General features: G+C 41.3%; 4 protein-coding genes across 10 annotated transcripts in view; 1 reads left to right on the top strand and 3 right to left on the bottom strand.

Moving 5' to 3' along the window:
- Positions 1-1,368, bottom strand: part of TDRD12 (tudor domain containing 12) — a 236,642-nt gene extending 235,274 nt beyond the window's left edge. Inside the window, exon 1 of the mRNA XM_035336455.1 lies at positions 1,339-1,368. The gene's annotated coding sequence lies outside the window, so the exon portion shown is untranslated. The remainder of the gene's footprint in view (positions 1-1,338) is intronic.
- A 4,761-nt stretch (positions 1,369-6,129) lies between these two features.
- NUDT19 (nudix hydrolase 19) lies at positions 6,130-10,297 on the bottom strand. The gene is made up of 3 exons (XM_035336990.1): positions 9,570-10,297; positions 8,110-8,317; positions 6,130-7,448 (listed from the first exon to the last, which is right to left on the bottom strand). The coding sequence occupies exons 1-3, from the start codon at positions 10,257-10,259 to the stop codon at positions 7,222-7,224; spliced, it is 1,125 nt and encodes a 374-aa protein (XP_035192881.1). The 5' UTR covers positions 10,260-10,297; the 3' UTR covers positions 6,130-7,221.
- A 5,110-nt stretch (positions 10,298-15,407) lies between these two features.
- RGS9BP (regulator of G protein signaling 9 binding protein) lies at positions 15,408-19,754 on the bottom strand. The gene has a single exon (XM_035336986.1). The coding sequence runs from the start codon at positions 19,458-19,460 to the stop codon at positions 18,747-18,749; it is 714 nt and encodes a 237-aa protein (XP_035192877.1). The 5' UTR covers positions 19,461-19,754; the 3' UTR covers positions 15,408-18,746.
- Positions 19,746-22,862, top strand: part of ANKRD27 (ankyrin repeat domain 27) — a 45,535-nt gene continuing 42,418 nt past the window's right edge. For 2 of the 7 annotated variants that reach the window (XM_035336985.1, XM_035336984.1), the window contains exon 1: positions 19,815-19,928. The gene's annotated coding sequence lies outside the window, so the exon portion shown is untranslated. Of the gene's footprint in view, positions 19,929-22,330; positions 22,698-22,862 lie in introns of all 7 variants that reach the window. The other 5 variants (XM_035336980.1, XM_035336979.1, XM_035336978.1 and 2 more) reach the window with 5 other exon arrangements.

Below are 22,862 nucleotides of genomic sequence, written 5' to 3'. Positions count from 1 at the left end.
TTCATTCTATCTTTTTGAGGCCATTTTCATGTAGCAATTCCGATGCCTATTAAAAATTCCCTTAAAAATTGTAAGGAATATTGAAAATTATCTTAATTCAATCTCATTAATTCTCATTGCAATAAAATCTTTAATGAACTCAAATTACACAGTGATGATAACGTGGCTACTATGGGGTCCTACCATGAGGTCCGGAAATTAAGATTGTGTATAATGTTTTTCAAGTCCCATCTATATTGACCCTTTTTCAAGTCAAAACAAACAAACAAACAAACAAACAAACAAACAAACAAACAAAAAAACTCAGGAACATAAATCCCAATGTTCACCAATAAGTTTAATATAACAGAAATTTTTACTCATTTTTCACAGCACACTTATACTAGAACAGAACAGATCTTTTGCCAAGTGCCGGGTCCTGCACCTGGAGCATAACAAGCCCATGCAGCGCTACAGGCTGGGAGATGAGCAGTTAGAAAACTGTCTGTCAGAGAAGGACCTGGGAGTATTGGTTGATATTTAGCTGAATATCAGCCAGCAGTGTGCTTAGGTAGCCAAGAAGGCCAACAGCATCCTGGCTTGCATAAGAAAAAAGTATGGCCAGCAGGGCTAGGGAAGTGATTATCCCCCTTTACTTGGCTCTGGTGAGGCTGCACCTCAAGTACTGCATTCAGTTTTGGGACCCTCACTACAAGAAGGACATCGAGGTGCTTGAGTGAGTCCAGAGAAGGTAAACAAGGCTGGTGAGGGGTCTGGAGAACAAGTCTTACAAGGAGCGGCTGAGGGAGCTGGGACTGTTCAGCCTGGAGAACAGAAGGCTCAGGGGCAACCTTATCGCACTCCACAGATATCTTAAAGGAGGCTGTAGCGAGGTGGGGGTTGGTCTACTCTCCCACATTCCTGGTGACAGGACGAGGGAGAATGGGCTAAAGTTACACCAGGGGAGGTTTAGGTTGGATATTAGGAAGAACTTCTTTACTGAACAGGTTATTAGGCAGTGGAATAAGCTGCCCAGGGAAGTGGTTGACTCACCATCCATGGAGGTCTTTAAAAGCTGTTTAGATGTAGAGCTTAGGTATATATTTTACTGGAGGACTTGTTAGGGTTAGGTCAGAGGTTGGACTTGGTGATCTTGGAGGTCTCTTCCAACCTAGATGATTCTGTGATTCCGTGATTTCAGCACAGCCTCGTACATGACAACACCCCTCATCACGGCAGCACTTAGCCTACTGCTTTGAAGAATTCACACCATGAGTGAGTGGCTAACTAAATATTTCAGAAGACAGAAATCAAAGCAGTGCCCTTCAGCTGGCAGAGCCAATACCACACGACCCTTACCCGAGCCACTGCCACCATCCCCACAGCCATGAGGCCAGAGCGCAACCATCAGTGTGCAGCCTGCCCCCCTCAGAAGTCTCCAGAAGCCACCCGTGGGCCCGCAGTGGGTGTGCGCCACCCACACGTGGCCCCGAGGGAGGCAGAGGTGCCCGGCTGAGGTATGGCGGCTAGGGGCGGGAAAAGGATAGAGGCGGGAAAAGGCCTCAGATAGAGGGTGGCGCGAGGCCAGCCTCAGCTCGCTGAGGGCGGCGGGGTGTCAGTGGATGTGAGGAGGGAGAGTCCTGCCTTTCTTTGCCTTCCTGCTGCTCCTGCTTCAGGGGGGCTTTCCCAGACCCCGAATCCAAGTCCGAAGCGCAGCGTATGCCTGAAAGGTCTAAAGGAGGCAGCTGGGGAGCAATGGCACCAGGCACATCTCTGGTGTTCTATTGGTGATGCATGCATCCCGACACAGGCAGCTATTGGAAATGTTGCCTGACATCTAGGCCCTTACAAAAGTGTTACTTCATTCTTATATCAAGCTCTGTGACAAAGTAGCAACATTTTTATTATTATTATTCCTCTCCAACACTCCCCTTTCCATTCAGGCTTAATGTTTTTTTCGGTCCTGATTTAGCTTTATGCAAGGTGCCAACAGTATGTGCATTCTAAGACATAAATGCTTCTATTTAATGATTAGCTTCATTTTCTAGGTAAAATAGCATCGTTTAGTTGCCCTTTTTTTTTTTTTTTTTTTTTTTTATCCTTCAAATCCTTCAAGCTTTTTTTTGGCCTTTAAGCTCCCCTGTTGGAACATGTTGGTTTGTAACACACTTCTTTAAGAATCCAACCTATATTCAGGTTGTTAAATCTTTTATTTCCTCAAAATATTTTCTTAGTAGCCACCTTCTGCCACAAAACAAAATAAAAACATCAACAAAAACCTGTTAGAACCACAAGGTACAGAACACTTAATACCTAGATATGGGATAATCCAGTACATTGATTCTGATCAGGGCACACACTTCACTTCTAAAATAATAAAATTATTATGTCAATCATTAGGCATTCAGTGGGAATACCACACTCCATGGCACCCACAAAGCTCAGGGAAAGTAGAAAGAATGAATCAAACAATAAAACAACAATTGGCTAAGTTAATGATAGAGACACAAATGCCCTGGACAAAATGCTTGCCATTGGCATTTTTAAACATTAGAACCACACAGTGAGACTGAATTATCACCATATGAAATGTTATATGGCATGCCTTATTTTCAAGGGATGCCCCTAGGGAACAATGTAGTTGAGGATCCTAGTATCCAGAAATATATAATTACCATTGGTAAAAGATTAAAAGAGCTAAGTGAAATTGGAATGATGGCTCAAACACCACCTTTAGGATTCACAATTCACCAGTTGAAACTGGGAGATAGGGTTCTAATAAAAACATGGAAAGAAGAAAACTTAGCTCCCCTCTGGGAAGGACCCTTTCTTGTTTTATTAACCACAGAAACAGTTGTAAGAACTGCTGAAAAAGGATGGACGCATGTGTCACAAGTGAAAGGTCCAGTGGAAAAGTGGAAAGTAACATCTGAACCAGGAGAAACTAAACTAACCATCAGACGGACTTGAAGGAGACTTCATCACAGAGTATAAACTAAGTTGCTGTGGGAATTTTATTGTAATTACTCCTGTAAAATTGGTAAACAGGGAAACTCCTAAATAGATATCTATTAAGGGAGGGGATTTATCGATAACAGAGATCAGTTAAGTGTTATCTGCAGTATACATTGGATTTTGGGACATAGCTTGTAAATTGGAAAAGGAGCTGATTCTAAAAGGACACCCCTTAAGGATAGGGAAGAGGGCAAGGCCGGATAAGGAACCGGTGCTGCGGATGGGAAGGTCTGCCAAGGTCTACAACCCCTTCGGGCTGTGACCACCGATCACCATGGCCCTTACCGGACCTCTTCTAGTCCTATTTGGGGTCAGTTTCTTGGCCCAAGCTAAGATAAACAACTGCAGTCCATGTGTAACAACTACTAGAAAAGGATGGTTGAGCTCCCAAACATTGGTGTATCATACTGTCTACGACTGCAAAGGCCAGAAAATAGGAAGCTGCATTTTTAACCTAATTCAGTATGTTTTATGCAGGGAAGTTGACAGGACCGTATGCTATGATCCAAAAGAACTCCCTTATCAATATTGGGTAGATATGAAGACAGATTCAAAAGTAGGCAAATTAATTGGAACAAGTGAAGTTGTAACCACTCTGAATACCTCAGTGTCGATAGCCTTTGATACCTGTGACATTATAGAAGAAGACCCATATACTAATTGCGGAAGCCTGAGTTGGAGGAGATATTATAGTAACCAGCCCAAGTACATTTGTCCTAGAAAGGGTGGAACAGTGGCTTCTACATGTTACACTGATTGGATAAGAGATGATCCATCGGACGGGAGTTATCATTACTGTGGACCCTCAAATTGGGGTTGCGCTTGTTGGAGCACGGATCCCAGTTTGGGAAGGCCTCAGCAATGTGCGGGAATAGGATTAGAAGCCAAGACTGAAAACAGAAAAGCTTCCCCCAGTTGTACAGACCAGACTTGTAACCCTGTCAATGTAACCCTTTATAACTTGGAATGCTGGAAACCGGGTGCAAAAATAGGACTTAAAATATACGGAAAGGGACAAGACCTGGGTGTAATTATTAAAATTGAAATCAAAGAAAGGGCAAGAGAATCAGTGCAACATAGATTGTTATTCAACTCATTTTATCACAAAATGGAAACAGGAGTAAAATATGAAATCCCCACAGCTGCTAAAAATATATTTGTAAATCTAGCTGAAAATATTGCTAAATCATTGAACATAACTAATTGCTATGTTTGTGGTGGAACAAATCAAGGTGAACGATGGCCATGGGAAGCATGGAGAGCAACATAAGCTATCCCCACGTATGGAAAACAATGGGAAAGGGTAATAGGAAACAACAGTGGGTGCTTCAAACAAGTATAATTGGAAGGAGTTGTTGGCAAAATCTAAAAAGCGAAGGAAGACCAGTAGGTAACCTGGAGTGTGAAGGAGGTTACCTATGGAATGAAACTCAAAATAGCTGGGATAAATGGGGAAGCCCACTGATAATGGAAATAATAAATTTAAAAATTGGACTAATGGAACAAACATACCAAATGGTTGGCCAACTCCTGAGGGATATTATTGAATTTATGGCAAACTAGATTATGCATATTTGCCAGAAAATTGGACAGGATCCTGTGTATTATGAACTATAAGATCCAGTTTTTTCCTGTTACCCATAAATCGGGGAAAGCAATTAGGAGTCCCAGTGTATACCAAAGCTGATGAGCTAAGAGAAAGGCACCACAAACGAAGCCTACAAATCGGGAATTGGAAAGATGACGAATGGCCTCGTGAGAGAATCATAGCCTATTATGATCCAGCTATGTGGGCAGAAAACAGATCCTGGGGCTATAGGACCCCAATATATATGCTTAATACGATAATTAGGTTGCAAGCTGTAGTAGAAATAGTTGTAAATAAAACCAGAGATGCACTTGGGTTAATTGCAAAACAAAATACCAAGATGAGAACTGCTTTGTATCAAAATCGCTTAGCTTTGGATTATTTGCTAGCACAGGAAGAGTCGTCTGTGGAAAATTTAACCTTAGTAATTGCTGTTTAGAGATTGATGAAGGAAAAGCTGTGAATGAACTTGTAAAAAGAAATGAAGAAAATTGCACATGTCCCAGTTCAAACTTGGAATGAAATCAATTTAAGAGAATTATGGGGGGACTTTATGCGTGGTAGCTGGCTTACTAGGACTGGGATAGTTGTATTGGGAATATGTGGAGGATTGTTAATAATTCCATGTTTAATACCTTGTTTTACCAGATCAATACACTCAGTTATACAAGGAATGCAAATATCTGTGGTACCTGTTGACCCAGAACCAGGGGAAGGGCAAACCCATTCCCTGATGATAATAAAAACAAAAGAAGATCCAAAATTGGTACCAATTCAGCAAGTACTGACTTGATTGGAAAAGAAAACACGAATCAATACCATGAAAAAGGAAATGGGGGATTGTGAGATGTGTTCATCTGATTCGTGTCAATGTGGAGCAATGCTAGGGCCGCATGATAAAATGTGACTTTCTGTCTTATACATCCTTGTATAACCACGAGACTAAGAATGTGGTTAATGTATGTATATAGTTCTTGTATTATGCAATGGTCACTTGACAGGACCAGCTTGGACCAGTTTTGTTGCTAGGCAAAAGTCTGTGGGGGGAGAATGCATGGGGTCTGGGGTTGAGAATATTCGAGAAGATTCCAGAAGATGAAGAAGGCATGCTTGAAATAGGACATGCCTACTAATGCATATGCATTAGTAGAGGGGATATAAGCCATGAATGGGAACTGCAGGGTGTGCGTCTTGGTGGGGCGGAGACTCCCGGCACACCCAGTGCTGTTTGCTTGCCTTTATTCCTTTAATAAATTGCTAACTTTAATTGGAATCCTATTTGAGACTCAATCATTTATCACAATAGTATACAGGATACTTTATTTGCTTCCTCCACTTTCCATTTTTCTAATTTTCCTGTCTTCTTCATCTTCAGCCAGAGTATTGTGAAGGAGATATTAAGCATAATATACTACTTCATAGAACCCATATATAGATGTATAGGAGTTTCAGCAAGGGACTGCAACTAAGAACCATCTGAGCATGTTTTTAAAGAACAGAATAAATAGGTAAGTATTTTTCCAAAAGAAATGAATGCTACAAACCGATTCAACTTAGTGAAAATATTGCAGACAATTTTATTTGAATTAAAGTTCAGAACAGAAGTTGAAACACAGCTTTCAGAACAGCTTTACTGGATAATTTCAAGTCATCATTCATTCTTATTCTTCCAGATAAAGAAGATACCACATCACAGCTCCATATACTCGACTTACTGCACCACCCACAAAATAAAAAGACCCAAAAAAATAAAGTAGCAGTCCCTTCTCTTAAGTCTTTAAATCTCAAAGATACGTTAGGTAAAAAACTTAAGAAGCAAAATGTGGAATACTGAATTGTGGAATTAGGCATTTCCAAGGCAGTATTTTATTTTCTGAAGTTGGTGGCATCTCTTTGGAGCTGAACAATTCATTTTTTCTTTTTAAATTCCTATCAACTTGAAGGTAAAAAAAAATGTCATGAATAAAAGTATCACAACTACCTTTGAAAACTGTAAAGTTTTTAAGAAGTTACCATTAATAGAAACAACTTAGCTTTATCAAATATAAATATTCTTTGTAATAAGTGAATGTTAGGTAACATCTATATATACACATATACATTGGTTTTGAATTAAAATAAGATAGACTGGAATATTTTAACAGAAATTGAATGCATTTCTTTCATTTCTAGACACGGATTACAGTTGCCAAACAGCTAACTTTGTAAGCATAGTAAAAGAATTTTTGAACTCAGAACATACTTGTTCTGAACATAAGATGTACTTTAATTTTCAGTGAGAAAAGGACCTGTGTGACTGAACAGAACAGCATTACAGCATATTCCATTATTACTATGTAAGTAGAATAAGATGCTAATTGTTCAGTATAATCACTGTCAAATCACTTTAAAGTTTATTCAGTTAATTAAGTTGATAGTTGTGTTAAATTTTCAGTAGCTTCTTTACACCATACCTGACACAACTTTGAAGTTTCAAAGACTCAAAGATCGAAGTACACATAAATCTCAAAACCACAGCCATGTGAAATGCTGTGGCAGGGCAATGGAATATTTAAGTCTCTTGTCCTAACTACTTGGCAACTGTTAATAACAGTGAATATGTACGTAGTTAAATATATTCTAGCTTAAAACCAAAAATATTATAATCTACTATTGTAGCCTGAATTATCTGTGTTTATCATCAATGGATTCATATGTTTATATTTTGCCTGAATGTTAACATAGACAGCAAGACTGTTTATGTTTTTTATTACTATCCTGTGAAACGTACTACCCTCTTTCATGAGATCTTCAACCTTCTTATCTGTTGACATGACTATTTTTGTTTCCCCTGTATAATCTGGATCTTCTGGGTATAATTCATCTCCTGTTACAAAATAAAATAAAATAAAATAAAAATAAACAAACCCAACTTTTACATATACAATGCCTACCTTATTTTTCAGCCTTTGATTGAGTGACACTATCAGTTTTTAAAATATTTATCAAGACATTAAACTCAGTGGGAATAGATTTGACAATATGCAAGTAAATTGCCTCCAAACATCTTAGTATTTAAAGATATAGCCACTAATTTCTAAAGTGTCTGTCAAACACACAGCGCACACATTCAATGCTCTTGCTAATACTAACATGATGTCTTGTCAGGTAGGAATTTATATATATATATGATTGTATAATAGATGGAGAACAAGACAAAGATTTTTCTGAATGTACAAAGGCAGGCTACAGAAGGAGAAATGCCAGAATTTGTTCATAAATCAACATATTAATGTCAACCATATGAAACAAATTATGAGCAAGAACAGAAATAACTATGCTGCTCAGGTGGTCCAGTAGCTTGTCTCTGACAGTAGCTGTTATGAACTGTATCAGAGGAAGAAAAAATGTAGGAAAAGAATGCAGTAACTTTACTTCTAATAGAGTTTTACTTCACAGTTACAGACTAGTTTATGTCATGTGGCTTGAGTATGTAACAATTTCCAAGTTTTTATATACTTAAAAGAACCTTTATCTTATTTTCTTACCTGGTAACAGCTGAATGAAGCCATCTGAAGCAGTTAACATTATAGGCATCCAACATTCACATCCCTCTAGAGCTCGATCAGAGCTGAACTTGTGTAATTCATGAAGTGAAGAGAAGTTGCACAGTCTACACAATTCATAGAACTGAGGGGGAGCAAGCAATATTTCTTGAGATTTAAAGAGTTCAATGGCTTCTGGAGGTGATGACCACTGTAAGAGGAAAGTAAGCACTGAAATACTAGTTCCGTAAGCAGATGGCAATTATCAGTAACTTTAAAAGCTGTTTGCAAGGAAGTCTTTACAGAAAAAGAGCGTGAAGCAGTCTGAGTTATCTGAACAGAATAAGAGCCATGCATAAACTATACCAGAACATAACCAAGAAGAGATTCAAAAAGTTTAAATAAAATACAATGAAAGCAATTTGTAAAAATTGCATTTTTCCTATAATAAATAATGTTTAATTTTAAACGCAGGCATCCAAAATTTGGAGACTACAAGTCTGGTTTCTGGGACCTGACTAAAAGTCTACTGAAATCAACAGAAAACCCTAAGCTCAATGTGAATTCAATCAGCAGAGGTTGCTATGGCTTCAAGGATCTCAGGTGCTTTCAAATTTATATAGCAAGATCTGATAGAAACATAAACATAGAAACATAAGTAATACCAAAAACATTAGGTAAAGCTTTATGGAAGTTTCAGGTTTCTCTTTTAACTTACCTTCATACTTTTCAGATTTTTTTTAAAATGTGAAGACCCAAATGTACCTGACTCTGAGCTGTCTTTTACTTCACAAGCAGTCTTTACTCTTTTACCCCATAAAAAAACAAAGTCAGAAATAATATAGCTCTGAAACCAGTTTTGATAATACAGCATATTTTAGCAAGTTTGTATGTTACTTAAAGTATTCCATCTAACTCTACAAAAGACAAAATTAGGAGCTTTTGCAACCCTGAAACACAGCACATACCACTTGGATCTCTCTAGGCCTACTGAGTGTTAACTGTATGGTATCAGCACTCTGTTGATATGGCACAAATGAATGTGTAGCAAGTGATTTAGATGTCATCTGTCTTTAAAAAATCAGAGTGTAAATGTTCTGATATGAAACACTTTGAAAAAAAAAAAAAAAAAAAAGCTTCATGTAAAGAAAATTCATGTGAAACGGCCCTCAAGAAACTAATCCTTATCTGTCAGCATGTTTGATTAAAGGGGGCAATCGCAGTTACTAATGGAAGTAGGAATGCAAGCGGGAGAGGACTGTCAGAAGAGGGAGACACTTCTTTTCCTCACGACTTAAGGGAGCCCTGTCAGGATGGGGGGGGGAGATGGGGGGATTAGACCTTTGGACCATCTGATCACCTTTTCACCTGCCCTGTACTGAAAGCGAGCACAGCAGCTGGCCTGCGCCCCAGGGGGACGCTTGCCGCTGCAGCGCCCCGGCGGGGTGGCGCAGCGCTCTCACCAGGCAGGCCGTCACCTCCCGCTCGTCCTCCGAGGCGTGCGGTGGCCGTTCGGCCAGGCAGCACAGGTAGAAGGCCGTGTCGTAGCGGTGGCCACCGGGGCCGGCCCTGCCGACTGGGGTGAGCCAGTTGCTCCACTCGTGCAGCGCCCAGATGTTGGGCACGCAGCCCAGGTGCCGGCAGAGCTGCAGGAAGCAGCCAGCATCCTCCCGCACCCGGCGCCGCCACTCGCCCAGCTCGGCGGCCGGCAGCAGGCTCTCCGTGGGCAGCGGCCCGGCCCTGCCGCCCTCCCCCGGCCCGCTCCCGGGCACCAGCAACAGGATCCCCGCCTCCTCGAAAGTCTCCCGGATGGCGCAGATACGGAAGGCGACTTCCCCGGGCAGCGGCGAGCCCAGCTGCCGCCGGTCGGTGGCGAAGATCGGCGCCCGGCAGCTGCCCGCCGGCGGCGGCTTCACGAAGCCCAGCCCGCAGAGCGGCGAGGCGGGCAGCAGCCCCAACCAGGCCGCCGAGAAGTCCGCCGCCTCCACCAGACCGCCCGGGAAGACGTGTGCGCCGGGCGCGAAGCCGCTGCGGGAGCTCCGCTGCAGCAGCAGCACCTCGTAGTCGCAGGGACCGAGCGCGGAGCGCCCCGGCCGCGCCGCCGCCAACAGCAGCGTGGCCGCCTCCCGCCAGTGCCGCAGCCGTGGGTTCATCGCGGGGCTGGCGGAGAGCGGGATGCGGCGGCGGTGGCTGGGCGCTGAGGCGCCGCCTGGCCGCCCGGAGGAGCCGCTGCAAAGAGAGGAGAGGGGACGGGAACAGGCTGAGGGCAGGGCGGGGGGCAGCAGCAACGCTCCGGGTCCTAACGCGCGGGGCCGTGACACAGGGCACAGTCTGAGGGTTCGCCGGGCGGTGGCACCTGGCACAAGCTGAGGGTAACGTGGAAGGGCTTCAGGCGTGCGGCAGACAGCGGTCGCTGGCAATTTATTTGTGAAAGTAGGGGTTGGGGCACTTTGCAGTTCACCGTTATTCCACTATTCCCCTTCGTACACCGAGTGTGACGAGAAACAGTTGAATCTTTACCATGGATCCCAAGTGTGACTTGAAATTGTTGACTTTGCTGATTATAATCAGCTGATTATACTAAAACTGGGGCAGAACACCAGCTGTGATACAGCCAAACAACATTCAAGTCTGACCTCCATCTCTCCTTTCTTTCCTCATGACCAAATGTACATGCAAAAACCATCTTGTAATTGTGGCCTCTTTTTTTCATACTTACTTAACCAGTGTTGCTCATCAGTGATTACAGTCTTGGACAATGGAAGTGTGAAGTCCACTACTATTGGACCTATTTCCTATTGGAAGGCATTTTGAAACCAAAACCACGGGGTTTGCCTTGCATTTGCACTAAACTTGCACATATAGTCTATTTTTTTGAGTTAAATGTGTATCTTGTTAGGAATGTGCTTTGTCTAAAAGCTGCTTTAATGGTGAAATATTAATAAACTACTGAGGTTTTCCAAGATTTAATGTCCGATGAGCTTGGCTGCTGATCAAAAGGTGTAAGGTCCATTATGTCAGATAATTACCACATAAAGGCATTTTAAGTAGAAAGTAGTTGTGTACCAATAACAAACAGCATCACTTTAAAATCAGCTGTAATACCAGCACATACACAGATCTGTCTTGCATGGCAAAAATGCGATGTATAATATCTCTGGAAGAGTATTTCATAACATCTAGGAAAATCTGATACTAGAGAATAGTGATGATGTTGTTTACTTTCTATACAGGATATTTTCTTCCTCTCTCGCCAGTGCTCATATGTCAAGCAGGAATATCCTGGACAATTCCTCCAGCTTCACTGCTATACAGCAATAAATTTGGCAGATCTACTTTCATAGGCATTCTTGTATGGAGGGGTAAATGTAGTTTGTGGCTGGCATGCACACTGCTGTTTGCACCCTCAAACACATAAAATACAAGGATTGCAGCAGAGAAATAGGTGTGTGGTTATAGCATTATTTATGGCTGTTGTCAGCATTTGGAGCAGTCCTTTGGGAAGAGACAGCCAAGTGCAAGTGCAAGTTAAGACAAACAGATTATTCTCCACTCCCGTTGCTGCATTTTTCCAGACAGTCCTGGGGTGTGTAAGGTACCTCTTCCCCCTAGGCAGGGTGACATCCCTTGCCTAAGGGTCAGCATATTCACCCTATTGATGGCAATTTTTAATCTTCCTTTCAGTATTGTCTTAGAAGAAGTAGTACAATGTTCTTTCATCACAAAGATGAAACCATCTCAAGCAAAGTTCCAGAAGTATATGAACATGTGAGTCTTTAATTGACACAGTTATCAGGACTGGGGGTGGCAGGAGGTTCTGAGGATGAACCAATTGACGCTCAGAAACTCCTTGAACAGAAGTCTAGGGTGCAAAGGGATGTTTTGTCCCCTCCCGGTTTCCTACTAAGGCAAAACCGAAGCACTGTGAATGTGCATCCATCTCCTCTCTCAAAGCTATATTTAGCTTGCTGGAGAAAGCTCAAAGGACTATGGAAAATGTCCTAAAGCCAAACTAGATTTAAGGTTATCTATAAGGCATGTTTATTTTCATCTCCAACTTGGATTACTACTTTCTTCAACATATTCGGCTGAAATGCAGAGCTCATCTCACCTGTACTTAGAAAAATACTCTATTATCAGGAATGCCAGTCCTAAAATGAGGATACTAGTTTATGCCACTGCTGGAGTAAAAGCATTCAGGGGTATTCTGTGTTCAGCTGGGCTTTCCTGTGTTATGGGCAGTATGTAGGCAGGGAATACATGAGACTTTTAGAGTGTTTAAGCTCCTGTGATAGACTAAATAGGTGGACTTACCGAATAATATAAAAAATAATAATAAAGAATTCATTGTACACTTTTCCAAGTATTGTCCAAAACATGAATAAATACCAAATCTAGAAGATGCAGGTTTGTAATTATAGTACCATTATAAAGTTTATAGCTACTTTCACACAAAACAATTTCCAACAAAGCAAAACAGATCAGAAAACTAGGGTACAGAGAGTATTAACAATTGGAAATGTTTAACTTCCAACAGATGCTTAATGGATTACATCTCTCATGAAAACTGAAATTATGGTTCTAATTCTGCAGCCTTTAATTACGTGAGTAGTCTTTGCACATGTAATTTCTGATGAGTAGTGATGGCATATATAAGTAATGATTCAGACCACTCCCTCTACGACCTAGAACTCCAGTGTGTATTTATATATAAAGTTACACATGCAGTTAGATTAAGTTGCGAAGAGAGTATCATGTTTGCTGTGTCAGTTACTCCTCAGTCACTTTATATGGTATAAATAGTTAAATATTATCTTCTGTCTTTTCTCATTTCCAACTTTCTCACTCTTTCCACCCCCAAGGATTATGCTGTATATATATGGCTTCTTCAAGATTGTACAAATGAATTGCATTTGAATTTTTAAATAATTATTTTTTCTTAAGACAATTATACATGACTATATAATGTCATGTACTATTCTTATTAAAAACAAAACAAAACAAAACAAAACAAAAAAACGATTTTCAAAGTCAGGTTTTAGGCTGTGTAATTCCTTAATGCTGACACATCAATGAGTTTGACTGTACATATTCTTTGAATGTTTGTGTGCAAGAGACAGACTTGCGTGATCATATACTTCATTGAATTTTTTAACTCATTGTGAAAAACTGACCAATATAAGTTCCAAGAAGGTGAAAGTCACAGCTCATGCATTTATTCTATGATTGTGACTTCCCTTACCGTGCACTTGAATTAGAACTAGCTGTTAGAGGATTTGTTTGTATAATTTGGTGGAGATGTTATTAGTAGTATCTAATAAACAATGTTCTGTAATAATAGTATAAATAAAACACACTATTCAATCAAAAACAAACAAACAAAACCAAACAGCACTGTAGAGGCTCAGGAAGCAGATTGCTACTGCTTAGGAAAACCACAGCAGATTTTCTGACAGAATTACTAGAACAGAACAACATAACTCTTTTTGCTAACTAGCCTCTGCAGTTCACAGAATTTCAGAAATGCTGTAATTTTATTTATATTTGCCTACATGGCTTCTAGTCACACAGCTTCCAGCATGCAGTGTTTGTCCATGGCTGTATATAGGAGATTGCAGAGGAGACTTCACATTGGTTAAATGCCATGTGACTTTTTACCTTCTTAAAGGTTTAATCAGTGATAGCTGATTAAGTTGCATTTCCAACTGCATCACAACACTGCAACAGCTAGCTGCCAGAATGGATGGCAGAATACAGCCTTCTGCGACCACTTTATCCCAATAGCATGAAACAGAGAGAAAAGGGGCTGTCTTTAGACTGGAACTGATATCAACTTGTATCAAAAGGAGTAAAATACTGTAATCAAAATATTTTTACTCTTATTCTGTACTGAGTTAATCAGAGAACAGGTAGCCAGTTCCAATTAGAGATACTGCATTTTCTTGGTCTCACTAGATTTAAGACACTACCTTCCTATAGAGAAGCCATAGCTTAGTATTTTTATGCAGTTATGTCCTATTTAATGAAAAGCATACTTCGCTAACATAAGATGAAGACACTATTTGCATACATCTATCTCTTTTCATTACCTTGTCCTTCCCTCAACACATATGGATAATTTTATATGAGAAAGACACTCTTTTCTAATCCCACTTTTACTGTATGCTTAACATAGCAAATGCTGCTAACGTGTAGACAACCGTTTTGTCCAGATCCCTTCCTGCATTAAAAGACTTACATAATCGTATTGAGAGAGAGCACTTAGAGAATCTATAATCCACTGGTCTTCCAGAATGACTTTTTACATAATGAAAATCTGTGAAGGATAAATATGTTTACTAGGAGTTCCATTAGCACTTAAATATAATGTATTTCTGGAAAAATATACATAAACAACAGAAACCTTATATAAGATGAAAATGAAAGCCCATAATCAATCCTTTCAGACTGCAAACAATAAGCATGTTTCATTTTGAATCCAAAAGCTAATGACATCAACCAGTTTACTCAGTTTTTAAATAACTACATTCACATAAAAAAACATGCTTATGTGAAGAATTTTGAAACTAATTTTATTTCATATTCATAAAGCTGTTAAGTTTAAAGTGACATTCCATTGAGGCAACATGAGGACTGTCACTTTAATTTTGGTTCTGTGTTCACTTTGTTAGCAAATTAAAAAACTGCGTGCAATTTTCTTACATTGATAGACTGGGAGTCCTGGAGTAAAATCACACATTGCTGCATTTAGCAGACTCAGTTCAGATAGTTTGATACGACTGTTATCTTTGTTGCTATCAATACCACAGGACAAAATTTCACAGTCCTTCAACTGTGTATATCTTCTGTTAAAGCAAATGCAAGCTTTGCTGGATGAATGAGGACAGAGTTTGGATCCTAATACAAGAGCCTCTGTTAGTCTAGCCTAGTATGTTCTCTAGTTTTCAGTTTCCAAAGCCAACGTTTCCTTGCTTTTACTGAACAATACAGAGCAAGCAGTGCTGAAGGCAACATCATGGCTGTTATCCTGAATGTTGTCGTAGCTGTTTCTTAAGAGAGAGATTTTTTGACTTTCAAATGTCCAATTTCCCTGCAGTATAAATTAAGATATATTAATATATTCATCTGTTAGTGTGTGGAAAGGGTGTGTTCATTTAAAGAAAACTTTAATGTGAGGACTTTGTACATTAGTTTGATTCCTTTGGTTGAAATAGGAACTTTTTCTTTAGAAGAATGAACTGAAAAGCTGTGTCAATATTTCAGTTTTTGTTTGCTTTAAATTACTGCTTCAAGCCAACCAATAAGCTGCAAGAATGTACTTTAATTTAAATGAAATAGTGACAGTAACAAGTTTTATTAAAAGTGTAGAAAATACCACCCATGCACAGGAAAAAAAAAAAAAAAAAGTAATTCAAGTCAGTCAGCAATAAGATTTTAGTATATATAGCAAAGTTAACATATGTATCCTATAAATAAGGACAAAAGAACCAAAGTAGAATAAGATTCAAATTAAGCAACCAGCATCTTTTTTTTTTTTTTTTTTTTTTTTGTAGTAAAAACGCAGTATCATTCTCATTCACTGTTCAGCATCAGAATATCTGTATTCTCATCATGCTATCTAAATATAGAGTATTTTGAAGTTTGACTTCATGTTATTCACTTACAAAAACAGCATTTCTAGTCTCCTTCCAGTTGCATTCCAGTGGGGAAAAATCTAAGGCTGTGAATCTAGCACATTTCTTTATTTCTTAATTTAAAAGAAACATAAATATCTTTGAGGAGTGGTGGCTTCATATTATTTTGCTTTTGTGTGCTCTAGTGCCTGAACCCTGTCACATTGAATGTACACTTGTAATAAGTGTTTTTGTTTGTTTGTTTGTTTGTTTTTTTAATAGTAGATTAATAGCAGGAATGCTATCCACTTAGATGGTGCCAATCATCTGTTACAATTCTACTTCCTCTTTTTATTTCAGGTAGCTGAAATATGAGATAATACAGATTTTTAGGAACAAATTCATGATGAATAAATCCGCAGTGAGCTTTGTCTTAAGATTTGAAAATACAATGTTTTTCCAAGGTTCAATCCTTTAAATATTAATCGTGTGCACACTCAAATGAAGTACAACTTACATAATTATAGGCTACTTATATGAAGTGTTTGGGTCCTGTATTATTCAAAATCCTCCCCACCCCAAAAAGCCATGGACTAAAAATTTACAACTTCTCAACTCATTGAGTCTTGCTTTTGAAGATGAGATTACCTAGTCTTAAAAACAACTCTATAAAAATAGCCATTTTAAAACAGTATATCCACTTTAGGATACCAAAATACAAGATAATGAATGCTGTAGATGTTACCATTTACTTATCCACCAGAAACTAGACTTGCATTACTTGGATTTTCAGAAATGTTGTTAAATGATCTGATTCAAAAAGGAATATGAACTCTTCAAGAAGTGCAGAATAAAGTCCAACTTCTGATCCACCTGCATATAAACTAAGTAATGGGAGAGTGCAAAGAGTGAAAATACCCATGAATCCTTAGTGACTAGTGGTGGCAGTCAAAATTAGTACATTCTCCTGCAGCTTTTGCTCTATTTTCCATAAACAGATTTACTCAATATTATTGTGAAGATTTTGACATTTAAATCAACACACAGCTATTACATCTAGTCTATCTCTAGACAGATGAAAGCAGTCGCACTGGTAGAAACGGACTTGCCTGGTAAGAGTGATGCTGGGGATCTCTAAGAACCTAAGTTAACTATTGACAAGCCACATCCTATGGAATGAATTAAAAATGTGAGAAAAAAATGTGGAGTTTTACAAACTCATGGATTTCCATGCGAACAGGGTCTAGACTGGATCAATGTGCAAAACTCACATTATCCTTCAAAGTAATGATGGTCATTAGCCTTTAATTCAGGCCTCTATTTCATATGCTTTTTCCTCACCTGCAAGTGGCTAGATTCAAATTTGTTATGCACCTTTTCTCCCCAAATCCAGTTCTCTTAAGTTCTAAAGAATCAACTGGTGGTGTTTAAAGTTGGTTAGTTCTCAACTCAAAAAGATCAGCTGTTCACAAGTGTTGACAACATAATTTTATTTAACAAACCTACAGATTATTGTCTAGTAACATCACCAGACACATCTGATTGTTACTTTTTGATAATGTGTCCACAATAATCAGTGTGGCAGAATAATTACTTATTAAAGCCCCCACATCATTGGGTCCTTTTATTTGCCTGTGGAGTCTGGAATGGATAGTGTGTATTTACATGAACAGAACAAATCTCCTTAGGTTACATAATAAAGGAACATAACACATGGGTCTTTTCAAGACGATAATAGAATTTCTCTGCTTCTCTTTGCTTCTCTGCAAAGTTAGTGTCCCCCCAGTTCCACATTTCATCACTGACAATTTTTAAGTAAGCATTGGAAAAGTTTTCTGCTGCTCTTGCATTTATCCCCCAAAACTGTAGTGCGTGAAATTGGACCAATTGTGGGTCCAATCCTACAGACTTCCTCTTTCCCACATGATTAATCAGACATTAATGAAATATGAAACCAAGTCTTTTTGTTTTAGCTTTGTCTGTATTTCTGCAAAACTCGAGGTTTTGTGGAAATGTGACTGTACATACAAAGGGAAAAATCCTTGCCCATCAATGTAATAGATAATCTCTTTTGGGACAATTAGAAAGGTCTGCTTTAACACTACATCATTTTTGTTTGCCAGACTACTTTCAAAAATTACTGCATCTGTTGTGGGTGGATTCACTGCTTCTGTCCTCACAGTTAACTGTGATGTTCAGTTTCCTTCTACAGAAAGAATCTGAACCAGTGGCAAGAATCAGCCTTTCTGCAGGGGAAGATAAAATCATGATAAACATGGAACAGAACCACGAGGCTTGCTAGTATTTTTCCGAACATGCAACTCTCCCTTTTTCCTCTCTGGATGTGGAAAGCCATTGGTCATTTGTGTGTGCTGTGCCAACCCACGTAACTGGGTTCTGTACAATGCAGTCTAAATCTACCATCAGTATTTGCTGAACACTGCTTGTTTCGTTTTCTCAGTACTCCTCCTCACCTCCCCTTTCCCTAACCATTAACTTATCTAGAATAGACACTTACATTCTTTTATTGGGGTTTTCATCCTTCCCCTTTCCTCCACTGAAATAGTATCTTGTGTATTTGATGAAAAAAATCTCAGTGCATTCTATTCACTTTGTTAGCCTCCAAATTTGTTACTCCCAAATACTGTAAACAGTGAGCAGCAGCAAACAGTGGAGCCTATTTGAGAACAAAAAATACAGGCTTCTGAGAATATTGATCTATTAATAGCAGACAAATCCCTGTTACAGCTAGTAGTGATAATACCCTGATACTTCATAGTTAACTGTTACAAGTCCAGCAAACGAACACATCCTATTTGCAGGCTGATTTACATCTATTTTCTTCAAAAAGCACGCAGAAAGAAACTGTGCATTTTAGGATTTTGAGAGGCAGAAGTTTTGCTTTATTTTTTCAAGTGCTAGGTTTCAATTCTCAGCTCACCCCGGTGACCTGTTTTGAGAAGAAACATGAGGCATGAAGCACTTCACGGGCAGCCATGGGGGCTGCTTTTCAGAGCCCGCACCAGCCTAAGAGAGTTTTACCACACACACTGCCAGGACAATGGCGATAATGAGGACAGCGGAGAAAATAATCCCAGCTAGAACTTTGCTGATATCGCAGAAGGATTTATTTTCCTCCACAGAGATCATGCCAATAGAAGACGCGCCCACGCTGATGGTGGATTTGAGTTCAGCCCCAGGGTCTTGCTTAGCCTCTACCGTCCACTGGGGAACACTGACCTTCATTTCCATCTCGTACATCATTTCTCCTACCTGGTTGATTTCGTTTTCTAGGTCTTTCAAATCCACCACGTCTATATTGTGCTCAGCCTCGTATTTCATGTTCTGGATGCTCATCGCCCTGGCGGCCACGCCAGAGGTTCCCCCGCTCATGCCTGTCTGGATCAGGTGCTTTTTAGGGACGTTCAGCGGGAACTCGTGGCCCAGCTCCAGGGCTCTCCTCATGTCGATCTCCAGGATCTCTAGGCACGTGGAGAAAATCACCCATAGCCTCTCGAACTCGGCTTTGTCCTCCTTACTTACGCTTTTGTCCTTCAGGACGGCGGTCAGCTTGTTCCTGTTGGCCACCGCCAGCTCCTGGGCTTTCTGCCGGGTTTTCTTGAGCTCTTCGCGCAGGTTCTGCGAGTCCGAGGTGCCGCCGATGGTCAGCACCATGTGCCGGTAGCAGGCGGTCACCTTACTGAGCGCGTCCAGCAGCGCCTTGCACTCCTCCTTCACCATGGCTCCGCCGCCCTCACCCGCTGCCGGGACCAGGACCGCGCAGCTGCCGGAGCCCGGCACTACCAGGCATAGCGAGGGGCGGCTTCGGGTCGGGCGGGCGCTCGGCACCCTCTCAGCCTCCTCCGGGTCCCCTTGCGGCTCCTCAGGCGCCTCCGAGAGCCGGGGGAGCGGGCAACATCGCTCCCTGCCCGCTACCGCCGGCGCGCGGCAGGACCGGGCCGCCTCATACCGCCTCAGAAAGGAAAAGCCAGAGCTCCGGAGGACGACCGGCGACTGTCCCGTCACATGGCGCCGCAAAGGGAACGCCCGCAGCCCGCGGGACCCGGCCCTATAAGCCCGCGCAGACTCCGCCTCCGCAGGCTCCGACCCCGCCGCTGCCCGGCCGCTTCCTCGCTCGCTCCCAGCCGCCGCCCGGCCGTTGGCTTCGTGCGGCGCCGCCGCGCCGGGTCCGGCCCGCCCTGGATCCCGGTAGGGCTCGGCTGAGGCATGCAGCGGCCGGGGGAGGGGGGTGGCCGGCGGCGGCGCTCCGAGGCTGGGCTGTTGGCGAGACGGCGCCGCGCTCCGTGCCCGTAGTCCCCCGGCCCCACCGCTCCAGGAGCGGCCTGCGATCCGCCCTGCGATCCGCCCTGCGGTCGGGGGGCGCGGCGGCTTCCGCCGCGGCCTGCTCCGGGGCCGGAGCCTCCTCCCTCAGGAGGGAGAGGCGGCGGCAGAGCGCCGTACCGTGCCCCAGGGCCCCAGTGGGTGACCACGGTCCTCCCGCCGCCCCTAGGCTCGCGGGATGCTGCTGAAGTGGGGTTAACCCTGGTGCGGGAGGTGGTTGTATGCTATGTGTGCTCCCCGGTTCCTGCCCGCTTCGTGGTGCACACTTTGGGTATGCCGAAGTGTCTCAGTTGCTTGGGGAAAAGGGTTTGCGTTGTTCTCTTCTGTGTTTTTTTTTTTTTTTTTTTTTTTTTTTTTTTTTTTTTTTTTTTTTTTTAAGGCCGATAGGAAGTGTGAGCATGCAGTTCAGAACGGCTGTGGATAGCTGGAGTCAAATAATCCTATGTCAGAAGGGGCAGAAAACACTGAAGTTTCTTGCCAGTGGAAATGATATTCCACAGACTGTCCTTGCATGTATGTTGAAATTGTTACCACAAAGAGCAGTAAGCTCTTGAGTTGTGTGTTTATTGTACATCTGAGCCTTCTAGAAGAACAGATAGAACTGATGTTGAGCACTGCAGACCAGACAAAGTTATGTTGTCTTTATTACCTGTGATGTGCTTTTGCCAAAGCAGACTCCTGGAGAACTTACTTGTCATAACATGTGCTACTTACTACATGTGCCTTAAGGTTTGTGGCTAACAGAATGATTTTCTGATGTGATAGTAATTGAAAAGATGTGAGAACATATTTCCACAAGGAGGGGGAGTGTAACCCACTCCCTTATCGTGTTGCTGATGTGGTGTGGTGCGTGCTGTAGACAAGATAGTTGGCTGTGAGGAGAGGGCTCCAGGCAAACCAGCTTTCAGGTGCTGAGCCTGGTCTGGAGAGTCTGTCCAGACTGCACTCCCTCTTCTGGATCTCAGTAGCTTTGGAAGTCAGTCACTTGCTCCACTGTCTTCTTGTTCTGCCTTAATTTTGGACCTAGTTACAAGTCAGATAGCTTCCACTGCAGGTTTGCCACTTGTGGAAGAAGCCACCTTTTAACTTCCATGGCAGGCTGCCAAGTTACTACAGAGTGTGCTGAGCAGCTCTCTGCCAACTTGTACGTTGATAGTCAAGAAGTGATGAATCAGTAATGTCTGGCTTCTTGCTGAAATGAAGAAACACAAGATAATTTTGACCTTGTAAGTGAGGTCTTGTAATTGCTTAATTATTGTCAGGTGGAAGAAGGATTAGCTCTAGCATTGAATCTGGAGTCCTGTGTGACTTGTGTTAAATTTAATCCTATTTAAAGAATGCGTGTGTGTGTGTAGTAGCTGCATTCAAAGTCTGCTACACCACACTAAAGCTGCTATTTGTTGTGGCACACAAGGATTTTGGAGCTAAGTTTCTCTGAAAGTATCTGAGAAGGAGAGGGGATATTATTTCAGCCACATGTGACTACTTAGAATTGCTGGCACCTTTGGGTTTAATCTGTATGAGATAATGCCTCAATACATCTTCAGGAGTATTAGGTGGGAAAAAAGAGGCTGTTCTTTAGATTAATTAATTAATTTAGATTAATTAAATTAAGTTCAGCTGTATGCATTTATTCCAGTTCAGGTAGATTGTGGAAACTACTAAAACTCAAGTTGCAGCTTCTCAGGCATGATGTTAAGAAAATCTAGATCTTGCTACCACTTTGATACAACATGCTGACTAGCTGACGTATTGTCCTGGAAAAACTATTAGGAGCAGCATAATGAGTAGGAACAGAAATGTATTTGCTGGTTCTGTGGAAAGGCTTCCTTGCAGCAGACCATGATTACCGTATTTTTCCATTCCAGTACTCTTAAATATTTGTAAAGTCTTCTGTGGTGCATCTTGAACACTACTACTTGTTTAATCCTATATTGTCACTGTAATAGACTTAAGCAGTATTATAGGTAAATAAAAGTCTGTTTTGTTTAAATGGCTGATAAACTTTGTCTGATGGTGTTGCTTTTGGAATAAGCTCACAAACTGATTTTTTTAGTTGTGCTGTGGTATGAGAAAGTTGAAAGCAAAAGCCACTGTGAGATGAGGAAAGAAAATAAGAATTGGATACAGTGAAAATGAATCCAGTTGTGTGTCTGATAACACTACGCAGTTTCCTTCAGCTTTCCTTTGACTTGTTTTCTTTTAAGCATTTCGCCAGTGAAGTGTCTAGTAATGGTCTTTTTTTTTTTTTTTTTTTTTTTTTCCCTAAGCTTCTAGCAGTGGTAAGACTAGTGCTGGCCTGCAGCAACTTGGTTTTCCTATTGGGAAGTGCAGAAAATGGATTAGATTCATTAAATATGAGCTGGATATGATGTCAACAGTGGTGGTCTGTAATTCTGCAGTCAAGAAACAGCATAAACTTCTGTGCCCCACATCCCTGTATGTTCAGTGTTCAGGCCCCAGTACACAGGCTGGGGAATTCTACCCCTGTCTTGCCTCGGGAACTAAAGGATCAAAATAACTGGCCTAAGTAAAATACTGCTTATCCTCATATTTCATCTCAGCTTGTGTTTGTGTGGTCCATCCAGGTGTCCCTCAAATAAATGTGCGTACTGATACCTCTGCAAGCCTGAGGAGGTAAATACATTTCACTAATACTCGGAGGAAGCATCCATGTTTAATAGTGTTTTGGGAACTTTGTACCTTCTGTTAATGTTTTTCCTTTAAACGTGTTCCTTTCAATGTTTGTGGCTCACCAGTCAGCATTTTTTACATTCTTTTTCCACAGCTTGTTTGTGAATA

The sequence above is a fragment of the Oxyura jamaicensis genome, chromosome 11, assembly GCF_011077185.1.
Source record: "Oxyura jamaicensis isolate SHBP4307 breed ruddy duck chromosome 11, BPBGC_Ojam_1.0, whole genome shotgun sequence".
In the NCBI taxonomy this organism is placed as follows: Eukaryota; Metazoa; Chordata; class Aves; order Anseriformes; family Anatidae; genus Oxyura; species Oxyura jamaicensis.
This window is presented reverse-complemented; position numbering and strand designations above follow the sequence as displayed.